We start from the raw sequence: 26,813 nt of genomic DNA, 5'->3' as shown, positions 1-26,813 counted from the left end.
CTTGAAATCATGATTCCCCAGGACACTTTGAATCAAGTATTAGGAAAAGTAGGCTGCTAAAGAGCCACTGGCACCAAAATACCCAGCACTTCCAACCTCTTCCCACTCCAGCAGAAGACCAATGCTCAAGAAGCTTTGGCTACACAGCTTCAAAAACTGTTTCCTTCTCAGATAAGCTGGACCACAGTTCTATCAGCTTCAGAGCAGAGACTGGCACAGATCTTCCGTACCAGACCCAAAGCACTGAGTGTTTATGGGAAGGAACACAATTAAAATGCGCCAGTACGAAAGTGCCTTCACCATCAGACTTCTCAGTTGTAGAGATGCAACACAGAGCACTTCACATCCTTTTCAGATCAAGCTACTAGTTGGTGGCAGAGGCCACAAACTGACCTTAGGGTGACTACTAGGCTACCAGCAACAGCTAAGTAGTCCACCAACAATCAGCATGATCAGAAAAGTTTTAAACAGAAAAATAAGATCCCCACCTGGTGAGCAACGCTGAAATCAAATGAAAAGGCAGAAAAAAAAAAAGGATTACAAGCGTGCACTTTGCTTTGTTAGAGATGAGATTAAGACATGAATATGAATCACAAATCACAAGTGAATTCAGATTTGATTACTACACGGGTTTTAGTTTCTACTTGAGAGAAAAAGCTATACTTGTAAAACAAACTTGATGACAAAAATACAGACTGCCAAGGGAAAAAAGCATATCCTTGTTCAAGCTTTACACAATACGAAGATAATTAGTTTACTGGAAAAGGAAAACATATTGGCAGTTTAACTTTACAAAATGTATTTTCAAAATGCCTATCGGAATAGCTCAACGGGAAAATAATCAAAAGCAGAAGCACTGCCATCTTTCTATTAAGAAGTGTAACTGCTGTGACCTTGCTCTTGGAGAACATACAATAGCTTCAATATGTACAGGCTGAATACACAGGGAAAGAAAGCAAAGACCCAGATTATGAAAGCCAGGCAGTTCTTGATAAAACAAGAGGGTATCATTCTACTAGTTCAGCAAATAACATTTTCAAACACCTCAAAAACAGCCAGCAAACCATGGAACAAGCGACGCTGATGGTGTTTTGTAGATCGGGCAATTCCGTGACATATTTCAGCTTGAATTCAAGGCTTGCTACATACACGGCGTGATGGATATCACAAGGCAAGGACTATCTGTAAGGACAGAGCAGACAATCTCGCTATCAGAGCTTTAAATCTCTCTGCCACTGAAGGATTGTTTTTAACTAGAGGACACTTTCTACAGGTCAAGTCCCCGCTTATTGAAAAATGAAGTAATGTTTTGAAAAATAATCTCATCAGGAGTATAGTGTTCCAATGGGAGTAAATTCAGACTAGTGTGTCTTCGCAGGAACATTTGTCAGCTGTGGATGTCTGGGGTCAGTGGTCTCATCTACTGCAGTAAACAAAATCTGCTTTCTCAGACCGGCCAGGAGCCTGTTCCTGAGTTCCCAGAAATAGCATTAACAGTATCTAAATTTATTAAAGAACACCTGATCTAATTCTTAATCTCCACACAATAATATTTGCTGACCCAACAAAGGCAAAAAGCATTATTTTGGTGATCAAGAATAAAATAAGGCAGGATTCTAGCTAAATATCCTCAAGAATGTGGAACGTAAAAATACAGTTCAAGATAAGTTCATGGCAAAAAGCATTCTTTGAGCAATATAGTTGAACACTTAACACACACTCAATCTACCACAGAGAATCAACTTTGCTTTGACAGCTATTAGATTTCTCAACAAACCATCTCCCTCCATCTGATTTAAGTTTGCCAAGATTTCTTCCCAAAGCTGCCATTTCATTATCTCAGCCAAAGTACCAAATATGATTAAAGACTTCTCAATTAAGCTGGAGGATGGTAATGTCAGTGAAAAGTTATTTTTCACTTGCTTGTGTTACGGTTTTTCAGACTGCTTTGTTGCAAGCGGCTTATCTGTTACCAGGCTCAACGCAATAACCACCTTCCGCTGTAGTAAAATTAAGAGTAGAAACTCTGATTTTCCCCCTTCTTCGACACAGGAGCACGGCCACAGTAGTGAGGAACACTTTTAGACGACGTTTATTCAACAAGTGGTTTGCAAATGCTCCAAAATCACCTACGTGCCTGTTCAGCAACACTTAATCTCCACTTATTTACAAATACAGCTTGTCACACTTAAAAGAACTGAAATACAATGCATTGAGAAAGGTAATTTGGAAGCAGTCTTGTAGCAGAACTGGGTTTTGACATAAACTTTGCTTTACAGACCCGAGAAGTGAGACTTTTCACATCAGAACTTTCCCTGTCAGTAACATAGATTGCATGACTTAACACTGTGTGAACCACATACAATATAATGGAAGTTTTCTTTATCGGTTCAAATAAGTATGTCTAAAACACAACATGAGCATATCGAATGAACTGCTTGATTAAAAGTGCAGATTAAAGTGTGATTAAAAGTACACAGAATCACAGAATGGTTAGAGTTGGAAGGGACTTTAAAGATCATCTAAGTTCCAACCCCCCTGATCTGGCCCCACTACTCTTAACTTTTCAACTTCTCTAAAATTTGGCTCCCAAAACTAATTAAAAGCATCCCAAACTGGGATAAAGCAGCCTGTTGGGTTTGAATTCAAGACCTGAGCAAGCCACGCAGAGACGACCGCGTTCCCCGCACACAGTGCTGCAGCCCTTTGGCCCAGCACTTGCATGTCGGCTTGAGCCGTACAGAAGCTGAATTAGGATAAACTCACTCAAGGCTTTACAGCCTTAAAGAGTCCAGAACTATTCTGAAGATCCAACAAGGGCACCTGTGTTTCATGCTTGATGCACTCTTCTGTTGCTACAAGACTGCCTCATCCCAATGAAAGATAACACGGTTTTTATTATTCATATCTTTGTACCTCCCACACAGGCTACAGCAATGAAAAAAAACTGGCCTTTAAGATTTTGGCACCCAGAGAATCACAGCAGCAATTCAAGTGCTGCAGTGCCTCTGCCATCTAGAAGGCTGGACATACTCAGACCTTGGTTCCAGATCAAGCCTGATGCCAGGAGATCTTCACAACCCTAGCTCAGAACAGCTAATTCTAGAACACCTACCTAAATTAAACATCAAGACAAGAAAAGATTAGAATCATGGAATAGAATCATAGAATTGTTATGGTTGGAAGAGACCTTTAAGATCATCAGTTCCAACCATCAACCCAACACTGACAAAAACCATCACTAAACCATATCTCTAAGCACCATGTCTACCTGTCTTTTAAATACCTCCAGGGATGGTGCCTCAACCACTTCCCTGGGCAGCCTGTTCCAATGCTTAATTACCCTTTCAGTGAAGAAATTTTTCCTAATATCCATCCTAAACCTCCCCTGGCACAACATCAGGGCATTTCCTCGTGTCCCATCGCCTGTTCCTTGGGAGATGAGACTGACCCCCACGGCTACCCCCTCCTTTCAGAGAGTTGTAGAGAGCGAGAAGGTCTCCCCTCAGCCTCCCTTCCTCCACGCTGAACACCCCCAGCTCTCTCAGCTGCCCCTCACAAGACTTGTGCAATAATTACAATCTTCTGGCATGCCCGAAGTTTGCAATAATGACAAAGTTGAGCTACAGAAAAAGACAATTCTGAAGTACAACTCCACATCACAGAAATAGTTTCTAGAAAATTACTTCAGGATCAGACCTATCACTTTTCGCTGCAAACACAGCTACATTTCGATCATGTTTTCCATGAGAACACAGTAGGGCAACTGCCAGACATTTCCCAATGACAACAGAAGGTGTTCAGGCAGAACAAAAAGCACAATTTACAAAAACAAGCAGAATAGAAGTCATTCCAACTAGGCCAGTCAGGGAATTAACCATAAAACTCCCTACCATTGCTACTTAACACTATTCTTACTCTTATGCTACAGAGTGATTTCTTCAAAAATGAAAAATGCACAGATTTGTTGCAAAACTAACAAGTACTGTTGCTCAATACTGTTACTTTATACAGAAATTCAAGGAGCTAAAGCTATTGGTCCAGAAAAAACCCAAAAAATTAATTGTTCTCCATGATTAGTTCTTCTGGAGCTTGATTTCAGTCACAAGACAGAGCTCTGGCAACGAAAGTGCTAAAGTTCAATTCTTCAAGTGTCCCCGATATCTAAACTGCAGGTAAATGGGTCCTGAGGTACATAAAAAAAAATTTAAAAAATCGTTAAGACACAACTGCAAAGAGGTCAGATGCCTTTGAAGGCAGAAGTCTAAGCCTGCATCACAGCTGCTTGTGTATCCTTCGGCCTGTTGGTGTCTGTATTTGTCAAGCCAAGTTGAATAGAAGACTTTAAATCTTTCTATAAACTATAAAATGCCAAGGAAACCTTTACAGTTCTTCACTGTTATCTCAGGTCAGCTAATGCCAAATATTCCTGCAAAAAAAATATACCAGATTAGATCAGGCTTCTTCCATGACTGTCTAGGGCCTGTTTGGTTGGCTTTTTTTATTTTTTTATTTTTAAACTTTATATGTATTTTTGACCTTTATAACATCAGGTAGCAACAAGTTCAATATTTAAACATATAAACCAAGAAAAAAATAGCACCCCTTTGACAGCAGCCAACTCTGAAATGCCTGTACATCCTCCAGTAGCTATGCTAGAAAACTAGTGTTCTTTTTCGTCTTTTAAATACAAAACCTTTTTAAATCCTGCATTCTACACCTTCATTTTTTGCCCTTAACCTGCAATACGACTTTGAGGTGATTACTTTCTTACTACTGTTAGTTTTCTAACCCTCCCTAAACACATTTTGGTGGTAAGGTGTAGCATGAGCCAGAACAGACTGCATATAGTACTTTGATTTCTCTTTACTATTACTACAGAGAAACAACGTTAGCAAAATTATTTCTTGAAACCATCCTCCTTTCCAAGTTACCTAGCAGGGAAGTAAGAGTTTCGGGGTGTTTTTTTTTTTTTTTTTTTAAAAGATGCAGTATTAATGAGAATGCAAAAATACAACAGAAGTGATTGCTCTGCGTGTGCATTTCATTTGTCCAGACACACGCAAGGTACCAGAAAGGCGACTGAACTCCAAAACCCGTTATTTTTCTTAAGGGAGTATATGCATTTCCAAGCTGTCTAACATGATTTGATGAAATGAGTGTTCTATTCTTAAATATTCAACTAGCAGGTTGTAGAAGTGTCATGTGGAGTTTCAGTTATAAAATATAGCAACTGAGCACAGCTTTGAGTCAACAGAGATGCCAAGACTCCCAAACAGATGGCATAAGTGGGCTTTACTGTACTCACTTTAAAACCAACAAGGAGAGTGATATTGGTTCAGAAGATTCAATAAGCTTCCAAACAGCAAAACGCGAGATATTTAGCTTGTATCGGCACTCAAAGAAGAGAACTGAAGGGAAGACTATCTAAAAAAAATATGACAACAGCAACACCAATAAAGGCAAATTCACAAAGTATGTCTCACTCCAGACGTAACACGCCTTATTTTGCTCTAAACTGCAAGCCATTCTTTCTTTAAAAGTCTGGGAGCAGACCAATAAAAGCATTAAATGCAGGGCTTGACAGACAGGATCCGAACGTATCACAAATAGTTTAATCTCAGCATTCTTACTACATTTATGAGGACGCAATGAAGTGCTAGGTTTCAGTTCCACAAGACCAGTGCCAAGGAATTTAGGTGGTTTATTCAGCAAGCGTGTGTGTTTGTCACAGGAGAGAGGAACACGCTGCTGTCCCAAGTAGCTGAAATTTGGGAGTTACATATCCATCATTTGCTTTGAAATCTTTCAGACTCCAGAAATTTTAAGGAATGGTACTCTCTCTTCCTACAAATTCGATGCACCCTGGAGATGTTGAAATGGAGCACTAAAGAAGTGCCTTAATGAGATATTTAGTGAAAGTTATGTTCTTGCCTTACCTTGGTGGTTCAGAAAGTCATAAAAAGTAGACTTATGAGAGAAAACTTACAGCCTTTTAGTAGGACCAAAATGATGTTGTGGAATACGGCAAGAGAACAGTCACTGAATAGGTCATAAACACTAACATCTCTACAATTACAAAGCTGACTATACGTTGTATGCCACTGGCAGGTATTTTATACCTCATTCTACCTTCAGTAACGTGGCCAGACTAAGTTCTTGCCACAACCTCCTACTTCTTTTGTACGCTCCCAAGTTCCAACATAACAGGAACTGCAGCAGACAAAATGGAATACTTCTACAAGAGCCTTGAGATATGTGTGACCTGGATTAGCCAAGTAAAGAAATTCGTAGCAGATAAAGTATTTCCCAAGCACAACTTACACTCTGAAAGCTCTCAAAATATTTAACCAGCTTATAATAAGGGCTTTAAAAAGCTGGTAAAGAAACTTGAAAGTGAAGTAACACATTTATACAGTATAACATTAAAAACAAACACATGAAAATGCTCTCGAGTGAAAACATAAGCTATTCCCCCAATGTACGATTTTTAGAAGCTCTTAATATGGATCTCAGGACAACTCTGCAGTCCAAAAAACGTACAAAGCCAAGTAAAACGTTTAACCTAGTCAATAATCACGATGCTATGTGTTACAGTAAAGATTGTGCATTGGGAAAACCTCACTAAAATTATTCAACAGTTTATGTTGGAGATTGAAAAGCTGCTAAAGGAGAGGTGATTGAAATAAAGAAATTTAATAATGCATGTTAATTGCTATGTTCAATCCAGTTAGGAGCAGGTGAGAAACATGAGCTATTAGTTTAGAAAGAAAACTGCAAGTTAAGACATTCGAGGTTTTCTATAGCAACCGAAGTCCTTCGAGAGTTGGTAGGATTGACTCTCCAATAGCTGGGAAGAGAAGACCTCAGGCAGGAGCTAATCCTGAAAAAATCTTGCAGAACACAGGTAAATGGGCCAGCAGGGATTTATATACTTAGCTAAGCTTTCTCCTTTTCAGAAATCTGTTGTGAAATAAAGTATTAAGTCATGAGGGTTTGGAAGGCAAGAGCCTGAAGGACTAAACCTTCCAATCTGTCTCAGACAACAGGAAATTGGTTTAATCTTTATACACCCACACACAGGCAGCTCTACTCCTCAGAAATTTGTTTTCCAGATACAAGTGTTCTCGTTTGCTAGCCTTCTGAAAGCGATGTACAGGAAGGAGGATGATCATATGCTTAGAGAAGTAAACTGAAGCAAAACAGATTAATGTTTCTCTTAAGTTACCCAGGAAGTGTTTGGACAAGTTATTAAAGTGGTATCAAAATTAATTTGCAAGACATAATTATAGAATCATATTTCATTGTGTCAAAACAGGAAGACCTCAGTGAATTTAACTCTTAAGGCAAATTACCTCTGCTGTCCTGCAAAGGTCATTGAGCCTCAAAGAAATCAGACACTTCCGAGCATCCCAATCCTGTCAAATATGCACAATAAGACCCTTCCGTCTTGATTTGGACTATTAGGAGTGTTAAGAGTGTTAAAATACTATAGCATTTTGATTGCATACTTTGCATCTACAACTCCCTGAAAGGAGGGTGTAGAGAGGTGGGGGTCAGTCTCATTTCCCAAGGAACAGGCCACAGGACAAGAGGGAACAGCCTCCAGTTGTGCCAGGGGAGGTTTAGATTGGATATTAGGAGAATTTTTTACACTGAAAGGGTCGTCAAGCATTGGAAGAGGCTGCCCAGGGAAGTGGTGGAGTCGCCATCCCTGGAGGGATTTAAAAGCCGGGCAGACGTGGTGCTGAGGGACATGGGTTAGTGGTGGTTTTGGCAGTGTTGGGTTGATGGTTGGACTCGATGATCTGAAAGGTCCCTTCCAACCTAGGCAATTCTATACTTCCAAAAACAAGATGGTTTGTTTTTTTTTTCCCACAAATCCATTTCCCCTCAGCCATTTCCTTTGCTCCTTTTTCAAACCATGCCTATGGAAAACACAAAGTCACCAGTGCTGCAAGCCTGACTCTGCAGCCTTCCATACCCGCACGGGATCAGAGCGCAGCAGCTGGCCTCCCGCAGCTGGTCAGCGTCACATTCCTCTGAGTTCTTGGGGTTTGCAGACCACAAAGTGGGGCTTAACCAATAATTGCCGCTATTTTCATACTGGAGCACACAGGTGGAAGGACAGGGGGATAACAGGCCAAGCGCCAAAATGCCGGAGAAGGCATTCAGAGAGTGAATTTAAGGACAGCAAGATAGTTTCCTAGTAGCACACCACCACCACAAGGGTAGCTACATGTTGAAAGACAACGATTACAGAACAAATTAAGAGCTCTTCATTGGATATTAAGTTGATTTATAGTAGATAACAGTTTACAATGCTCTTTTTCAATTGATTAAAAACCTCTGCATTAAAGAAAGTTCAGATACTAGATCTACTCAATCAGATGAGATCCGAGGAAGATATTTTTCACTATGAGGGTGGTGAGCCCCTGGCCCAGGTTGCCCAGAGAAGCTGTGGATGCCCCATCCCTGGAGGGGTTCAAGGCCAGGTTGGACAGGGCTCGGAGCAGCCTGGTGTGGTGGAAGGTGTCCCTGCCCAGGGCAGGGGGTTGGAACTAGATGATCTTTAAGGTCCCTTCCAACCCAAACCATTCTGTGATTCTATCACAGAATTCCAACATGAGAAACTCAAACAACTGTCCCATGGTTCCTGAAAGCAGGAACAAATAACTTCAAACTCTGTGCCCCTTCAGACTACCCAACACTGTTCAAGGGTGGTTTTTTTGTTGTTGATTTGCTGTTTTGAAGAAAATACATAGGCATATTTCCAACATACTTACTCTCGCTCTTTCTCCGTCAGTTTGTCATTGATATTATCTTTGATTGTAGACCGGGAGCCCTTGTGAATGATAGGATACCTGAGTGGCACTTGTAAGAAGTAGGATATCATTGAAACCAAGTGAGCGGTGTAGCCCAGGGCAACAGCGATGCTTCCATCATCTTTTGCTGTCAATAACAAAAAAAATAAATAAATCCATCATTTAATGAATTAGATCTCACTGCAGGCTGAGAAGTTCATCCTCATTGCTTAGAGAATGATACAATTAATGAAGCTATCAGAAGTTGTAACTTAAGAATAGGTGCGAGTCAAATAAATTTCATTTTTACAATAGTTTGCAGTTCACTGTATTTTCCTCTTTCATTAAAGGGCAATGTAAAATGGGTGACGGCTTGTTCCCCTTCCAATTTTACACTTTCAAAGCTACAAGTTACTATTCTCAACATTTGGCTGGATGGGGGAGGGTAAAAAAGAGATGGGAAAAGCAAAACAAAATTCCCAAGACAAAATTTAAGTCTTAAACTTTCTGTATTTCTCTAGATGTAGCTGACATGTATGAGCGGGGTCAGGGAAAAGCTGCATTCCTCCATAACCTTATTCATTAGTGAGATCAGTTGGAGAAACACCGACCCCAGGGTATGAACTCTGTTCTCTGCCAATAACCGGAAGAACTTAGATTAACCCATTGTTTTAAAGTATCACTTTCAATTTCACATTTAAGGTTTCAATCTAAAGCTTCACCTGCCAGGAATACACACAAGTCCAGCAACTCAAATTACATCCTTTAGCCATGTAAGGGCTTTTCCTTTCCGTTTTCTTTTTTTTTTTTTCCTTTTTGTAAATGAACACACCAATACAAACAACATGACAGAGTCACCTCTTCTGAGGCACAAGGGAGTCCCAGGAAATCAAATAGAGGACCTTCTACGAAAGCTGATAATGATGTTCAGCGACAGCTATGAAATCATACTCAGCTCTATTAGAACACAACACGATGTATGGATTTAAAAGTTACAGCCCTTTCAAAAAGGATTTTGTAAGAAGTCTTCAATATTTGCAGCAAAACTAGCTTTTTAGGGAATAATATATATTTTTAAAATATTGTTATTTACTAAGAGTCTGAAACAAGATACACAGACAGCTGGTTTTCAAATTTAGCTGAATATTTCATGAAGTTGAATGCTTAGCACTTCTTCCTCATAATACAATATTTCTAGATTCTTGATAAAAAAATTAGTAATTCTTTTGTAAGGAATTAATACCTGTAAACTGAAAGTGGGCCAAAGAGATGCAAATGTTCACTGATTTCTCAAGAATTACTAGACTGAGTTCATTACCTCATTTAGTGCAGTCAGGAAAACAAAGCAATAGATTGACTTCTGTCACATTGACATATTCATTTGTTTTAAAGATTGTCCCTCCATTATTCTAGCATCCAATATACATGTTGTTAGCACAAGTTAATTCCTACGGGATAGTTTTACAGAGTTAGACAATTGATTGAGGTTTCTGCCCAAGAAACTGCATGCCTTGCAAAGTGAGCAAGCAACTCACGAGGATTTTAATGAAGTTCCAATTAATGTCAAACATTTGTAGATGAAAGCATGCAGTTACCTGTACAACAGTGTCAGACAGGCATATTATATATTTGCTTCTGCAATAGGTTGACTGTAGACAGTTAAAGTAGAAGCTGACTTGTAAGATACTCCATATTGTCAGGCAGCTTTAAAGTCTTACTCAAACAAGATATTTATTCGGCAAGTTCACCGGCAACCACAGCAAACTGAAAGGGGATTTGTGCATATTGCCCCATCAAGATTTATGGACTGAAAATAGCCACAATGGAATTTCAGACACAAATATTTTCCAGAATCACTAAGTTTGGAAGGCACCTCTGGAAATTGCGTAGTCCAAGCCCCCTGCTCAGAGCAGGGTCAGCTACAGCAGGTTGCCCAGGACTGTGTCCGGTTGGGTTTTGAGCATCCCCAAGGATGCAGAATCCACAGCCTCCCTGGGTAACCTCTGCCAGAGCTTCAGTACTGAGTCATAGAACACAGAGGTACTTTTCTAAAAGTCAACAGTAACTTCCTTTGTACTAACTAGGAAATAGAAATAAATAATGATTGTGTAAGTTTTCTTGTAGTCTAGACCTTTCCACTCAGAAATTTGGATCCTAAGCTATTGCTATCATTTTACTTAATTTTAGGACGTTTAGAAACAGTGTCAACTGTAACAACTAAATTAAGAGTATCCAGCTACCTTGAAAGTCTTCAGAATTAGGAAGCTTGACTCCACAAACAAAGTAATCCTTTTGATCATTCTGTAAGTTTAAAAATCAACAATGGAAAGTGAGAATGGAACAACAACATCCAGAACACAGAAACCTGCACAAAATCCAGTGACAACAATGCATTTTTGTAAAGAAAAAGCTAAATATTTAATGAAACCCAGACTGACTTTGACATAGTGTTTTAATCCACATCTCAATTCAGAAATAAATGCAACCTTTTTAAAGTAGGAATAACTTCATCTTAATCAATTCATTATATAAAAGGTTTTGGAGCTCAATATTTTGACATCTGTTTATGTGCATTCCATTAAAGTTCAGCTAGCCTACTGTCAGGGTTACTTTATATAATTGTAAACAAAATGGAAGGTATCCATTAAGTTACAGCTACAGCCATTCTACTTTTATAGCGGAGACTATTTACTGCTGGCATACGTTCTCTCCCCAGAAGGTTTCCAATCTAAGGACCAAAACCAAGAAAAAGCTGGAAAAAACAACATGAGCAAAGAGCAAGTTTCATCACGAATAAAACACGAGATTTACTCGCAGTGTAATAAATAGGAAGTTCATTTCACATCAAGCAGAGTTTTAGAATGTTAAAAACGTACCAGATCAATAGGGTAGATATAGGATAGCTCCGATAGCAACTGCTTGCATCGAATAGTCTGCTGGGCGTTTGTCTTCAAAAACAGTTCTCTTTGGGGAAAGAGATCCCAAAACCATTAGTTTCTTCCAAAGCTTTAAGTAAAGGTAGCAAGCCATTGTATTCCTTCTACATCTTCCCAAGTATCACCTCCCCTCCCTCAAAAAGCTAGGTAATTCCACAAGAAGACAAGCTAACTTTTTGTTTTCAGTTATACCTCGTATTATAGGCATATTTTGACAATGACAATTAAGTATTACAAAGCTGTGTTTCACCAAAACAGAATTAAAAGCCCTATCACTCTCTACACCTGCCACCAAGTATCTATTTTCTTATCTTCTAGACTTGCCACTCTTAATTTTCACTTTAGATATCTACAAATTGGAGCAAAGATGTCATAAAAGAAGTTTTGGGGTGACATTAGGAAGGATTTGGTGCCAGGAGTCCCACTTCAAACAGCCTACTCTCAAGCCTGTTATTTCCTTTCCAGATGCAGAAAAAGCATAGGTCTTTTTACCTCTTAGCAGTGCATTCCTTTCTTAATTCATGCAGGGATTCGTTATGCTCTTGAAGTTTCTGGTATTCAGTCTCAAACGCATTTTCTAAACAACGTGAGGAATCAGGAAAAAAATTAGTATCAATTTTCTTAGTTATCTGAACTTTTAAAAGTAGATACTGACACTAATGTTGCCAATAATCCTCCATTTACTCTTAGATGCCCATTTTCCACATTATACTGCCAAACTGGGGAAAGACAGCGCAGGAGGAACACAAGTCTTCATGCACCAGATACACTATACACTATTCACCAGCCAAATACAACCAATAAAACCTCCTTCTCCTTTAATAGCTGTTCCCCTCATGTCCACAGTGGTGGAATAAATCAGTTAAGGCACCTTAATACTTGCAAAACCAGAATTCAGTAAATGGCAAAAAAATATTTTCATTTTCACTAGTGATTAACCACTAAATCATTTGGCAGTGATTATTTTAGACTCAACTAGGTATTAAAGAAAAAAATAAAGAAAAATGAAAAGTCCTGCAACAATCAAATATCCCTGTAGCTTGGTTGCTGTTGAGCTCCAAAGAGACAGTGATACAGCATTTCACTATAGGACACTTCGCCACTAAAACAAAATACCAAGACGACTGAGAATTTCACCTTTCACGTATGTAATAAGCTATTAAGAGGGATTTTTGTCTTCTAACGCTTAAAATTAGATCCTAATCACAGGTATAATAACATCCCTCCTGACATTATGACATGCCTGCATCAAACCACTGTTTACTGCATTACAGTGCAGCTCTTCTGATTTTCTCATAAAATGTTAATTAAGCACAGATTTAAGATTGCTTTAGAGAGGTGTCATAGTAGAGAAGTTACTTAGAGACAGGATACCAGAAACTGCTGTCCAGAATGCAGCGTAACAGATGGTGAAGGGATTATATCTGCCCGCACGCTTCAGATAAAGAAAAGCACAAACATTAGAGCCAGACCGAAAACAAAACATCACCTTCATTTTGGTCCCCATGATAACAAGCTAAGGCTACTACTTATTATGAATATCTGCAATAGAAGCAGTAACGCTTCTACGCGTACCTCTGTCATGCAAAGTATTTTTCTCCTTATGCAACAAGGCTACTTCTTGACCGAGGGCCTTCTTCTGCCTCTCCAGTTCATTACGTAGCACCAGGATCTTCAACTGTAAACATTCACTCTCCTTTTTCTAGTGGAAGGAAAACAGATTTAAAAAAAAAAATAGTAAGTTTTTCTGCACGCAAACAGTTCCACAAAAAGGATGATGGAAAGGAAGGGAAAAACAGGGCAAGATTAGTGCCTGCCAAACTAAAGGCTGAGCTCTTAGATTACCACAGGCAATAGATTACCAAAGACCCTAATCATTTTGCTGCTTTGGAGGAGGAGAAGCTCAGCTGTGTCCCACAGCGCTTGTTCCTCCTGTGGGATGCATCTCCTCTGTTCAGTGATGCAGCCTGGCCCAGGGCAGAAATCCAGAGAGGAAGGAGAGGTGGGAGGAAGCTTCCGCAGGACAAGTACACAGAGACTAACTGAGCAGCACGACAAGCATTCGGTGCCTGGCAAAGGCTTCAGCAACAAGAGGGAAGATGAGCAATGAGAAGTCTGTAGAAAAGTCTGGAGAAAAGAAGGCTCCAAGACCTTATAGGGGCCTACCAGTATCTTAAGGGGGCCTACAAGAAAGCTGGTGAGGGACTTTTTAGGATGTCAGGTAATGGTAGGACTAGAGGGAATGGATTAAAACTAGAGACGGGATGATTCAGACTGGACGTTAAAAAGAATTTCTTCACCATGAGGTGGTGAGACACTGGAACAGGTTGCCCAGAGAGGTGGTGGAAGCCCCATGCCTGGAAGTTTTTAAGGCCAGGCTGGATGGGGCTCTGAGCAACCTGATCTAGTGGGAGGTGTCCCTGCCCATGGCAGGGGGGTTGGAACTGGATGATCTTTAAGCTCCCTTCCAACCCTAACAATTCTATGATTCTAAGTCTCTACTGAATTGAACCTGGAAAAAGGTTGGAAAGGTCTGAGCTGCACTATTAGATCCCATTCCCAGCTTTAGGGTGATGAGGAAAAAAAAGGATAGAAAACACATAGCAGGAAGCAGATTACATCATTATGCACAATTATATCTGAAGGATCCCTTCTTTAAAAGTTTTAGGATTTGTCCTTTACCACCTCTAAATCTATTCCTGTGTTTAAAAAGAATCTGTTTTTTTGACGCACTGTCTCCACCAAGAAATTGCGCTGCCATGTGTGTAGTGAAGCAGAATTTTCTATTATAAATAATGGGTTTTGGTGGTGGTGGTTTGGGGTTTTTTGTCATTTTGGGTTTTTTTGGTGTGGTTTTTTTTTTGTTTTGGGGTGGGTTTTTTTTTGGGTTTTTTTGGTTTTTTTTAAATGAATATCTGCCATGTTTAATAGATACTTGTTGAGAATAACTGGAGACAGATTCAAAATGGAAAAGAGAAGTTACATCCCTTCAGTCCAACTACATCCCTGACAAGAGTTCAAAACCTGAAGGGGCAGTCGGAGGTACTCATGAGCGACTCTTGTCTAAGTTCTACGAGACAGCACCACTTTGTGTACCTCGGCCAGCTTTCGCTTTTTCAAGCGGTTAATGGAGATAATGTTACTTCAACACCAGCTGCCTGAAAAAAAGCTCTTGTTGAACTCTTCCCTCCACTTCATATTCGCTTCATTTACGCATGTATGCTCAGCCTTCTGGTTCAAGACTCCAGCAGGAAACATGACTCAATATTAAGGAATGAAACCATAGTTCACACATTTATAAAGTGGAATGGAAGGCCAAGAACAGTTTCTGCTATTAAAAGAAAAATAAGTAATCATTTCCTTATACCACAGACAATGGTCGCTAAGAAGTTGCATCACGTGTACGATCATTGCCTTTTTGGTGTTCTTCATGGAGTTTTGCTCACACATAAAGGAAAAAACCTTTGCATAGAGGGACAAGGATATCCATAACTGGAAAAAAACCTTCTAACAGCCAAGATACCAGCAGAAGTCAAAGCAGCTCTGGGTTGGAGTCACTCGTAGGAGATGTTATATCACCATTTGTTATGGTTTTAGAAAACCCATAACAATTTATTGTCGTTCAGACAATTATTCTATCACCCGATGACCCCTCCCCACCCAGAAAGGGGAACCGGGGAAAACAAGGAATCACGAGGGGTTGAAATATAAATAGTTTTAATAGGATAAGACTAAATAACTAACAATAATAACAAGAACCAGTATTGATCCTGATACTAATATAAGATATACAAGAATTATCGTCAGCCCATTCTCTCAGCAGGAAGCCATGCACTCCCAGCAGGGACAGCCAGTGTGGGACACTGCGAGCGCTGCGGCTTCAGGAGGAAGGGAACGGCTCAGGGGTCCAGCACCAGGGCAAGGAGTTCTCTGGACCACAGCCATCAAGGGAGAGTCGAACTACACAGCAAACTTCCTAATTTATATTGAATGTGACCTTCATGGTATGAAATAATCTTGTTGGCCAGTCTGGGTCAAAAGCCCAGGCCTTGCTGCGCCTCACCCCTGCACCTGGCAAGGCTCAAAAATGTTAAGACCTTGAATCCCACGTAGCCTAGCTGACTATAAAGTAAATATTTTCCCGAATTCAGACACTAGAGTCTTCTAGTTTTCCCCCAGAAGAGAAGAGAAATCAATCCTGTGTCGCTCAACCCAGGACACCCTGTAAGGGAGCTGACGACTTTGCTCCTTTGTCTGTAATTAGGGTGGGTAAAGAAACTCCCATATTTCCATTTTTCAAACCCTTAAACAGTTTGGCACTTCTGGAAATTAGCTGAGTACTCCCAGTGCAGGAATCTACCTTAAAGGAATAAAGTGACACCACAAGTTTGTCCTTTCCTATAGCAGGCAGGTGCCATTACCAATGTACCGAAGTCACCACAGGCCACTCTTGTTCTGTCAATTCACTGCTTTGAACTGAGCTCAGCCTTTCTGGCCAGAAAGTAGAAATTAGCACTGATCCCCTTTCCAAAAAAGTGTAAGAGGACAGGCAAAACAAACTGTCAAAAGCTATTGAAAGATCTAATACAATTCCTGCTTAAAACGGATGCGTCATTTGAGTGACAGCTTTCGCACTAATTCTGTTCACCCAAAGGGAGCAGGGAGCAAGAAGATACAGCCAGTAGGTTCACCCCACTAAATCCACCTCAGGTTCCTGTCAAGATTTATCTAAATCATTAAAAGTTTGGTTTTCCTGATAAACCTCTTTCATGCACTGTGCAATGTTTATGCTTTTACAGTGTAAAAGCAATTATACAAAATAAAGGCTAAAAAAGGGTAAGAAATCAATCCCAGTAAGACACACAAATTTAAAATCCATTACGCTTCTGAGATGAGCTCCCATTTGAAATAACAGGTTTAAATAAAGATTTCAAGTTCAAGTGTTAAAAAAAAAAAAAACAAGCTTATGGTCAAGACATCAGCCAGATGCTTCAGCAAACCTGTAGAATACAGTTTTAAATAATCCAACTTACCAGTTCGTTGCTTGTAGATGTACATCTCAGCTTTTCTTCAATCTCCCTTCCTATCTTCTGAACAGTTACCTGAGTCTGTTTAATTGCACACTGGGCTCTGTGAAGCCTGTAAGGAGAAGAGAAGTTACAGCTGTACTAAGGGTTCCCCACACGTGTCCTAACGATGAATGCAGCAACCGTCTCAAAACCAGCAGAGATAATATGGAATCAGATTTTCAGTTTCTGTTGTGAAATGAAACGTTAGGAGAGGAATCATAACTTGCACAGGTTATAAATGAGCACCCAAAGCAAACCAGCAAGTCTCTAAATTCAATCAAGTACCAACTGTCCTCTTCATTTGTTAAATTCAATAGATGTCAATAAGGCAAAGCTGTAGGTGAGAGAGCAGGTAATTATAGGGATCTCATGTAACAATTAAGTCATAACACAGTTAACATCAAGACAGATACATACACGACAGTTACCAGGAGCATTGTTAATGCAGGCCAGCTTTTAAAAAGTGCAAGTAACCTTCAGATAACACACAGCTACCCAGGTCAAGAGCATGAACCACCCTTCAGTATCCCCAAACATGCCATGGGCCCTTCTGTAACAAAAGTATGGGTTTCTTAGACGAATTGAGTTTGAAGTGGGTAGGAAAAAAAAAAAAAAGATGCTGATGTGTTTCTGATCATTCGCCCTGGCTTCAGGGTGAAGAGGAAAAACTGATTATTTGCCATGTTCATTGGGGAGGGGGAAAAAAAAAGGCAGAGGAAAGCAATGGCAAAAACAGGTCTATTAACGTCTATCTTAGAATTAACATGGAGTAGGATTTAACACATTTATCAGAAAAATCATCACAGTTGGTCTGCAGTCATACACTATGTCTTAAAGTGGGCAAACTCAGGCTTCCGTTTCCCATTCATAGTTTCACTACTAACAGCTTTTTCTTGTGTAAGGACATTCTTCAGGCAGCCGTGCTGCTGGGTGGAACACCTCACTCAACTGAGGTCTAGTTGGAACAGCAAAACTATGATCAAAACCTACTGTATGACATTAGAGCTTTGCCAGGCAAACATAATGGAAAGACCAAGCCCAATGCACGCTTTTAATGAGCATCTCTGCTTTGCCAGAATTAAAAAACCTCTGCCTCTTCATGGGAATGCCTAATTTTACTGAAGTAAGGCTATGAATTTGCTGTGAGCCAGGGACCAAAGCACTAGAGCACATCGAAGAGGCTACTCGGCTCCTTTCCTTTCACATTCTCTAAACTCTTCCAGATTTATAAGCAATTGAGGCGTTGCTATTTGAAGTTCTTGGCTGATGAGTTTTAATGGAGTACTGCATGCAGCTCTGGAGTCCTCAGCACAAGACAGACATGGATCTGTTGGAACAGGTCCAGCGAAGGGCCACAAAGACGATCAGAGGGCTGGAGCCCCTCTGCTGCGAGGACAGGCTGAGAGAGTTGGGGATGTTCAGCCTGGAGAAGAGAAGGCTCCAAGGAGACCTTATAGCGGCCTTCCAGCACTTAAAGGGGGCCTACAGGAAGGATGGGGAGGGACTCTTTGTCAGGGAGTGTAATGATAGGACAAGGGGTAATGGTTTTAAACTGAAAGAGGGAAGATTTAAATTAGATATTAGGAAGAAATTCTTTACTGTGAGGATGGTGAGGCACTGGAACAGGTTGTCCAGAGAAGCTGTGGCTGTCCCATCCCTGGAGGGGTTCAAGACCAGGCTGTATGTGGCTGGGAGCAACCTGGTCTAGTGGGAGGTGTCCCTGCCCAGGGCAGAGGGGTTGGAATGAGATGATCTTTAAAGTCCGTTCCAACCCAAACCATTATATGATTCTATAATGGTCTGTAGGCAGCTAGACCAAGATAACCAGGCTACATCCTTCAAATATGAGCAACCACAAAGCATTACTCCTCACACCATCATCCCATCTGAACTCATCAGCACACATTACATATTGGTCAATCAGTGCGAGGACAGTGCCCAAGGCACCTGGCACAGCAAACAGATACAGGAAGAGGAGATTATACACGGACAACAGAGAGCAAGCAGTGCTAGTAATATTAAACAAGGTTATTGTGATTTAGGACTTTTACATGGCGTTACTTTAAGTGAATACATTTAAGTCATCAGACACCTTCAGTTCCTTCACACTATCACTTCTCCTAAACACCACTCTCTGTAACAGTATGATTTGAAACAAAAATCTAAGTGATTCCTTTGGTTTCTTTAGAGCTTCTTGGATTGCTCATACCACGAGCAGCCCAAGAGCTTTTTAGGGGTAGCTGTACCCCATCCAAATCACATCTCACATAGCATGGCTCTGCTGGCTATTGCCAGAGGTAAAACTGCTGAGGCCAACAGCACCAGGTCACCCAAGTGCTTGGTCTCACATCCCTAATGGAGTTCTGAGACCTCCTGGAAACACTTATTTCCTACTGGGAAGTACTACTTATAGCACCCACCTTCCCAAATGCATCTTGAGGCTGTTAGCTATGTAACATAGGGTTACGCAGGTCAAAGCCAAGGTTTGCTGACCATCCTGAACGTCTTTCGGAGCTCTGCTGTCACATTATACAGCACGGTCTAAGTTTCCTACTTCAATAGTTTCCAGCCTGCTTCCTTCCAAGAGTCTGGAACATTTTCTTTCCAGACATAAGAAAGCCTTACCCAAAGCTAAAACTTACAGGTAAAGAGTAATAACTGAGTGACATTTCCCTTTCCCTCCCCTTCATCTAATTTTATACTGGAAGAACATTTTTAATTTAGTCTGGTATGTGATTAAGAAAGAAATTCTACAAGTCTTCACATCACACCATGCAGGTTGCAAAATCTGGCTGCTGAAAAGTGGTTTACTCTTTGAAAAAGCGTTTATGAAACTGATAAATCATTAATGACGATTCGCCACGTCATTCCTCACAGCGATCCTCAGCTAACAACCTCCAAATTTTATAACGGCTTCAAGTTCTTCTGCCCGTGCCCAAGTATAAGGAACAAACGTCTATTCAGGATGACTTCTCAAACCAGTACATACCTTAGGATACTTCAATTTGGTGACTCTATATCTAAAGGTATATTCCTAACCTATAAAGACTGACACACAGAACAATTCAACCATCAAGTCTATTTTAAATAAGAAATGGTTTTCTTTTTAAGCTAAACATCATTCAGGCCTTTCTTACAATATAAAAACACCCCACAGTTAAACTTGGCTGCCTTGATGCCAAATAGTGTCACTTACATTGAGTTAACCAGTATCAGTAACTTTTCTTTCTTGCAATCCTAGTATGTTCACTGTTGTTCCGAGAAGTTTAAAATGGTAACAGTAATATCATGACCACAGCCAAAGTTAAGCCTTCCAAGATTAAAATTTTAGGGACTTCATGTCACAAAAAGCAGCAACTATCAACAGAAATCTCCTGTCCCCAGCCAAAAAAGTCCCCACAGCACCCACATGGAAATCTTTGGTCATCCAACAACAGGAGTCCAAACTAAGCCATAACAACATCAGCACTGAAATTTTGTCCATCATTTCTGCCCACAGAAGACAGACTTTGGTGGAGGCAATTATGATTGCACCGATGAATGGAGATCAGCAAGTTCAGGCCATAAATCTGGACTAAAATTTATGTATAAGGAATGGAGAGAAATTTCAACATTAATTGACCTCATATTGTTTCCATTTCTAGCCTGAATGCAAGTACAATGCCACAGCCTAAAGTTAGCACAATTTGTGCTTTGAGTACAATCCGGCTGAGTTTAGTAATTGACAGCGATGAGCCAACTGATGCCATAATCTATGTTCTATCAGCCAACATAGGATTCCTCCTAGATTGTTCAAGAAGGGTTTTTTTTTTATGATTTATTATTAAAATTAGCACTTCTATAGCACTTTAAGAGCTAATTCAGGGCTTCAAGAGGCCACTGGCCTGCTACCAAATTTCCTTCGGCAGTCAGGAAAGCCAAGCCAGTTACAGCAGAAACTCAAGCCTTTTTAAAGAGATAATTTAGCCAACAGTGTCGTCATCCTGTGTCTGCAGGCTGCTCTGGTGTCTCTGCAGCAGCTCACAGCCATTGTCAGCCAACAGCGGAGTAATACGAACGTTAAGCGTGACAGATTTACTGCTGTTGCTTGGGGCCCTGAGAGCTGCCGTGCAATTGTCCAGCATCAGGTGAGTTCCACGCTGCTGCCTGGGAAAGAACTGGAAAGCAAAACAGACATTAAAATTCCTTACCGCCCTAATATAGTTTGGAGGTGGAGATCCACAAAGGTGCTGTTCTACTTCCATTCCCATATCACCTGCTTTCTGAGATGAGGGAGACTAAGAGGAAACAAAATACTTTCCCTTCCTTTGGAAGTTTAAGAGACAACGGGACAGATACAAAAAAAATTAGCCATGTACTGTAAGCAAAGACCACTAAAAGCTGCATCCCTAATCAATCTACAAAGAGCCAGCAGGGAAAATTTCAACATCTCTTCTCTTCAATTGATAGTTCCCAAGTTGCTGAAATATGGGATATTTGGGTTGTCTCTTCAAGGCTTTTCTAGTCTGACGTAAATTTGTTCCCTCTTTATCCCCCCAAAAAGCCCTACCTTCTATCTTGGCTGTGAGATTTGAAACAACTCTAGCATACTATGTCCTATTGATCAAGTCCACCTGGGTACTGACTTGGAGGGAAAAAAAGATTGCCAAGTTTTTGTCTTCTTCACCACAACATGATTTCTTTGCCATAACATCCTTGCCTTGTCTGCAAGATCAAGCGGTTTTCCTCACTTCCCCAAGACCACACAATCCAGACGTCCAACATAACTTGACTTCACACTATGGGAACGTGCTGTAACAACGTATTTGCTCTCTTTCAGCGTGCAGTACGTTTGAGGCGATGTTTGAAGGTTCAGCTGAAGCTCTTTCCTTTAAGACACGCTGCAGTATCCTGCAACTGAGGTATCCCTCTTGGTCATGAATTAGTCTAGTGATTTAGTAGTTTATACAGCAAGTTCATTCCTGGCTGCAATCTTTAAAAAAAACTGAAAGCTGGAGTGTAGTGACAGTTGTGCCTATTAAGCTAACATATGCTTATATTTACATTAATGAAAGAGTCTCAGCTTTATTAGACATTTGATACACGATTTTGTAGTTCTATCATACACTCCAAATATCTATTCGTTTCTATCAGACACATCTGGATTTTTCATGTACGGAATTTTAAGCCATAAATACATCAATTGATTACAGCAGTCAAATAATACAGCTACTTCTCACAAGAGAAATAAATGCCTACAGTCTTATTTGCCAGAACAACCTTAGTTTACAATGAGACTAAATTTAAACTAAGAATTACTACCAGGGATTTAGAAAACAGAACAGAACACTTCTGGCAATAAGCGAGATGTAGGATCCTGGAAGTAAAATACCCAAACCTATTATTAAAGAAAAAATAATCCAAGACTTTCCTATTAAATTCCAAAAAAAAATGGAATGCACACTACCTTATAACAGTCCAGAAATTAGATTATGGAGAGTGCCAGCCAGCTATAACATATATTTTACATAGCCCCTTAAACCATCATTTGCTACATCTGCTTTCCCACAAGAAAAATTTTTCTAATTTATAATCATATACTCCCTTTCCCAATTTCCTCAGAAACCTATACCTACAATTTGTCAAAAGCAGATGTAAGGCGAGAGAAGACAGTAGGGAGTAAGAAAAGAATAAAATGCAAGTCTGACTTGTTCATTTATGGCATTAAACCTCTACCAGAGCCAGCGCTGTAAGAAACTCAAACAGGACAGTGCTGTTGAAGCACAGACACTTTCCATCATTCTTTCAAACAGTTTTAATTTGAGTCTTATAACACACAAATTACGTTTTTGAGTAATCAAGTCCATGCGGACACTGCAACACTGGATGCTTCGAGCTATTTGCAAATGGGGAAAAAAAAAACCCAACAGGTCTGTCAGACTGGCAGCAGGGGAGGTCCTGGCCTCCAGCATGAGGAGCATTTAAAGAAGCCGGCTAGTATATAGGTCACCTTCACAGGGCATCAACAGAAGAGAGTCTTGATGTGAAGCACAAACAATTTTTTTCCGGAAATTAAGTCACAAAACCTGAGATGTCTCTAGTCCCCTTATTCATAGAATGGTTCAGGTTGGAAGGAACCTTAAAGATCATCTAACTCCAACCCCCTGCCCTGGCCAGGGACAACTCCAATTCAAAGATTTGACTGTGATGCATAGCAAGGGATTTATGGCTTGATTTTTTTTATTCGAAGAACAAACATATTCGTGGCAAATAAAAAAGGATATTTCTTTTTGTTCTTTATACTGGTGCTTATCAGTTTGTGATTACAGAAACCTTGGCGCCAGGACAACAGACACAATCACATTCAAGAAAGGTAAGTTATATGCAAATACGAATTTCTGAAGGGCATAAATATGTAAAGGTGACTCCTACCAGGACAGTGACACTGGTATAATCCACCAGCCTTTTGCTGACGTGTAACTTGCCAACAGATCTTAAGATTCAATTCTTGCTCTGAGACAGTGAGCGAGGCTAAGACTGGAGCTCACCACACAAGTGAAAAGGGAGATGCATAAATTCGGGTTGAATGGGTTACAGGCTCCACCGAAAAAGGGAAACCGCTGCTCTCAAGTTGATTTTGTTCTCCCACTGGCAGTCCACACAACCGATAAGGTGTTTGTGACAACTGAGTCTTACCCACCGGAGGGAGGAGGAGGAGAAACATCAGTCAATATTCAGGTGACTCATTTTTTCGAGCTGCACACCACTGCACTTTTTCCTGGAAGCCATCCCCAAACTCAAATCAAAGTTTACTTCCAAGGCAAGGTGCAATTCTGCAGCTGAAGTAGAGAAGAGAGATCTCCCACCAGGCAAAAGGCTGGTCATTAAGGCTCACAGGAGTATTCCGCAGCTTCTCAGTCATATATACCTTCCCCACCCTGCCCTGCTTGGAATTCTCATAGAATTGCCTAGGTTGGAAGGGACCTTTCAGATCATTGAGTCCAACCATCAACCTAACACTGACAAAAACCATCACTAAACCATATCCCTAAGCACCATGCCTGTCTATCTTTTAAATCCCTCCAGGGATTGTGACTCCACCACTGCCCTGGGCAGCCTCTTCCAATGCTTGACAACCCTTTCGGGGAAGAAATTTTTCCTAATATCCATCCTAAACCTCCCCTGGCACAACTTGAGGCTGTTTCCTCTTGTCCCATTGCCCGCTCCTTGGGAGAAGAGCCCGACCCCCCCTGGCTACCCCCTCCTTTCAGGGAGTTGTAGAGAGCGAGAAGGTCTCCCCTCAGCCTCCTTTTCTCCAGGCTGAACACCCCCAGCTCCCTCAGCCGCTCCTCGCAAGACTTGGGCTCCAGACCCCTCACCAGCTCCGGTGCCCTTCTCTGGACACGCTCCAGCACCTCAATGGCTTTTTTGTGGTGAGGGGCCCAAACTGGACACAGCACTTGAGGTGGGGCCTCACCAGTGCACAGTACAGGGGGACCATCACTGCTCTAGTCCTACTCAACTCACTGTTCCACGTTCACTATAATCTTTGCCCAGGCTGAAAGATAAAGCAATTAGCTGTATCGTTCTTATAACCATATCCAGGACAAAGTCCTAACAAAAATAAACAGGAGGACCAATGCCATTGCTCACAACATCCTCCTTCTTAAACACTTGCAGGTAACTGTTAGAAAGTCATTTAGTTAAGTGACACGCTCTGTTTTTCATCAAATCTAATAAAGCCAGAAATACGAGAAGGAATGGGTCATGACTTCTAATCTAATTGAATATTGCTTCACTGATATGGGCTTTTACATGCCGTCACAAATAAAGAAGAACGCTATTTTTGAAGTTCTGCACAGTTCTGTGTAATCGCTCTCTTAACAGTGCTCTGAAACCAAATCTGATCAAGAACTAGCAACATGCCTATCACACTTACGCTAAAAAACTGCCACTGTAGCGGTGTTTTATTCCATATGGCATATTAGGAAAGCCAAAGATAAGAGTAGCAGCAGAAGACTACTAGCCCTGCAGCTAAGTTAACATACAAAAAAACCCCACCTCTCTCATGCTTCATGGACTGTTTCAACTTGCTATGACCCATGCCCCTCTCTTCTACAGATTTTGGCAAAAGTCAGGTTTGTAAATTGACTCCTCTGATGATTGATTAGCATCAGTTTCCATATAGCTTAGCACCACACAAGTTCAATGCCTGGGAACAGATTTGTCTGAAAGTTTGATTCCATAGATCAAAATCTCTAAGGAACCTCTCAAAAAAAAAAAAATTCAGATCCCAGTTTCCATTCTCCATCACTGCTTCCCAGGAAGACACTACCTCACAATTCCAACCCACATGGTTTTTAGGCCAAGAGAGATGACACTTGTTATACCGCTCATCCATTTCAGTACTGCTTACTGAAGTATACAGAGGCACTCAAGAGGTCCGATTACAGTTCATATTTATTTATCCTGGCCTTAGGCCACCTGGGTTTTCATGTCCAAAGCCAAGGGGATGCCTGCCTTGTCTTGGCTGCCTATACAGTATGGAGAGCCAAGTCTTCCAGGTGGAAATCTTTCCCAGTTAGAAACATCAAGCCTGGCCATCACAGAAAAACAACGACACTTATCACTAGCAAAGGGAAGTTTTAGCAGAGGAACTTACTGATTTTACAAGTCGGGCTAAAAAGAACCCTGCTACCCATTCCACACTTGAGACTGCATATTTCCACATCTGCTGGGAGAGGGCGATGGCAGCAGCAGCAGCAACATTAAAGTCGGAAAGTCTGTGACACGATCCAGCAATTTGATTGCTAAGATACTCACAGGGAAAGCTAGAACAAGGCACTGGAAAAGCATCAGGGTATCAGTGGGAGACTTTTTCTGCCACACACTCGCCACCTTCACAGGACGTGGCGCTGTTCCTACTGCATGAACATCCATAACTACCGCATTTACAAAGGTTTTGGACGCGGCTATGACTTGGGATCCTTCTCTGAGGAAAGAACAGCAAAGGAAAAAGCTAGAAACAAAAGACTTAACTGTCGGTGCATATTTTAAAATGAGAAGAAGTCTTTCATACCTCTCCTTATCTCTAAATACGCACCTACCAGCATCCTAAAAGGAATAGGGTAACAAAGAGCAACTCTCTATTTCCATGCAGTCAGAACCGCAGAGGCTGGGGGCAGAATCCTACCTATTCCAGTCTTTTGGGTTCACATCTTTCACGGAGATGAGGGTGGAAGTAGAGAAACTTCAAGGAACGTTCCAAAGACAGTACAGCTTTGTGTGGTTCACCTCTGGGCTTGTTAGCAGATGCTGCACAACCCTGCAAAGTTAGAGCGTCACTGGTAGCAGGTTTTCTTCCTGCTTTCCCTCCTTTTCACCTCACCAAAGGTTTGGAAGCCTCAAGTTTGGAATTGCTGCTTATAGCAACTATACAGTAGCGAAGTCTGACTGACCTATTGGCTGTCAAGACAGGACGCTCCAGAATTGTTCAAGGCTGACTTGTCTCGGACTTCTCCATAGCTGTAACCAGGTTAATGTACCCCTGAGATACACCTTAGCACAAAGCAGTTTAAGGCCATGAAGACCTTGCTCACTCCATCATTCCCCACTCAAAGAGCTTATGAAAAAGAGAGTTCATAAACTCCCTTCAAGTTTAGCATAATTTCCATGTGTTAAAAATAGCTACCCAAAGGCAGTTACTACATTTCGCATGTGCAGTTCCACTGACTCTGTAGTCTCAGAGAAACTACTCCGCGCTACTCATGAGATTTTCAACACTACAACTGCTTACTTTGACCATGCACTTCTGTCTCTATTTCTACTTTCGGAGATCAACTTGTGGACGCTCTATTCATTCAATAAGACTGCTAATAAAGATGGAAGAATTTAAACACACGAGTAATGTATTCATTAAAAAGCTTTTTTCCTAAGATAGGTAGAGCTAAAAAAAAGCCAATTCAATATTGCGACCCCACATTTCAGTCTTGGTTACTTAAGATAGTCAATTTTACCAAAATCTC

The 26,813-nt window shown here is 40.8% G+C and overlaps 1 protein-coding gene across 2 annotated transcripts in view; it reads right to left on the bottom strand.

Annotated features, from left to right (window-relative positions):
* The window catches only part of UVRAG (UV radiation resistance associated), a 112,968-nt gene that overhangs the window by 47,304 nt on the left and 38,851 nt on the right, over nt 1–26,813 (bottom strand). For both annotated transcript variants that reach the window (XM_074572301.1, XM_074572302.1), the window contains exons 7-12: nt 16,774–16,879; nt 13,316–13,442; nt 12,233–12,317; nt 11,681–11,768; nt 11,045–11,105; nt 8,787–8,952 (exon numbers count right to left, since the gene is read on the bottom strand). In XM_074572301.1, the coding sequence (XP_074428402.1) occupies nt 8,787–8,952; nt 11,045–11,105; nt 11,681–11,768; nt 12,233–12,317; nt 13,316–13,442; nt 16,774–16,879 (633 nt within the window). The remainder of the gene's footprint in view (nt 1–8,786; nt 8,953–11,044; nt 11,106–11,680; nt 11,769–12,232; nt 12,318–13,315; nt 13,443–16,773; nt 16,880–26,813) is intronic.

Source organism: Larus michahellis, chromosome 1, assembly GCF_964199755.1.
Source record: "Larus michahellis chromosome 1, bLarMic1.1, whole genome shotgun sequence".
Classification (NCBI taxonomy): Eukaryota; Metazoa; Chordata; class Aves; order Charadriiformes; family Laridae; genus Larus; species Larus michahellis.
The sequence above is the reverse complement of the archived record's forward strand: the minus strand, read 5'-3'. Positions and strand labels throughout refer to the sequence as shown.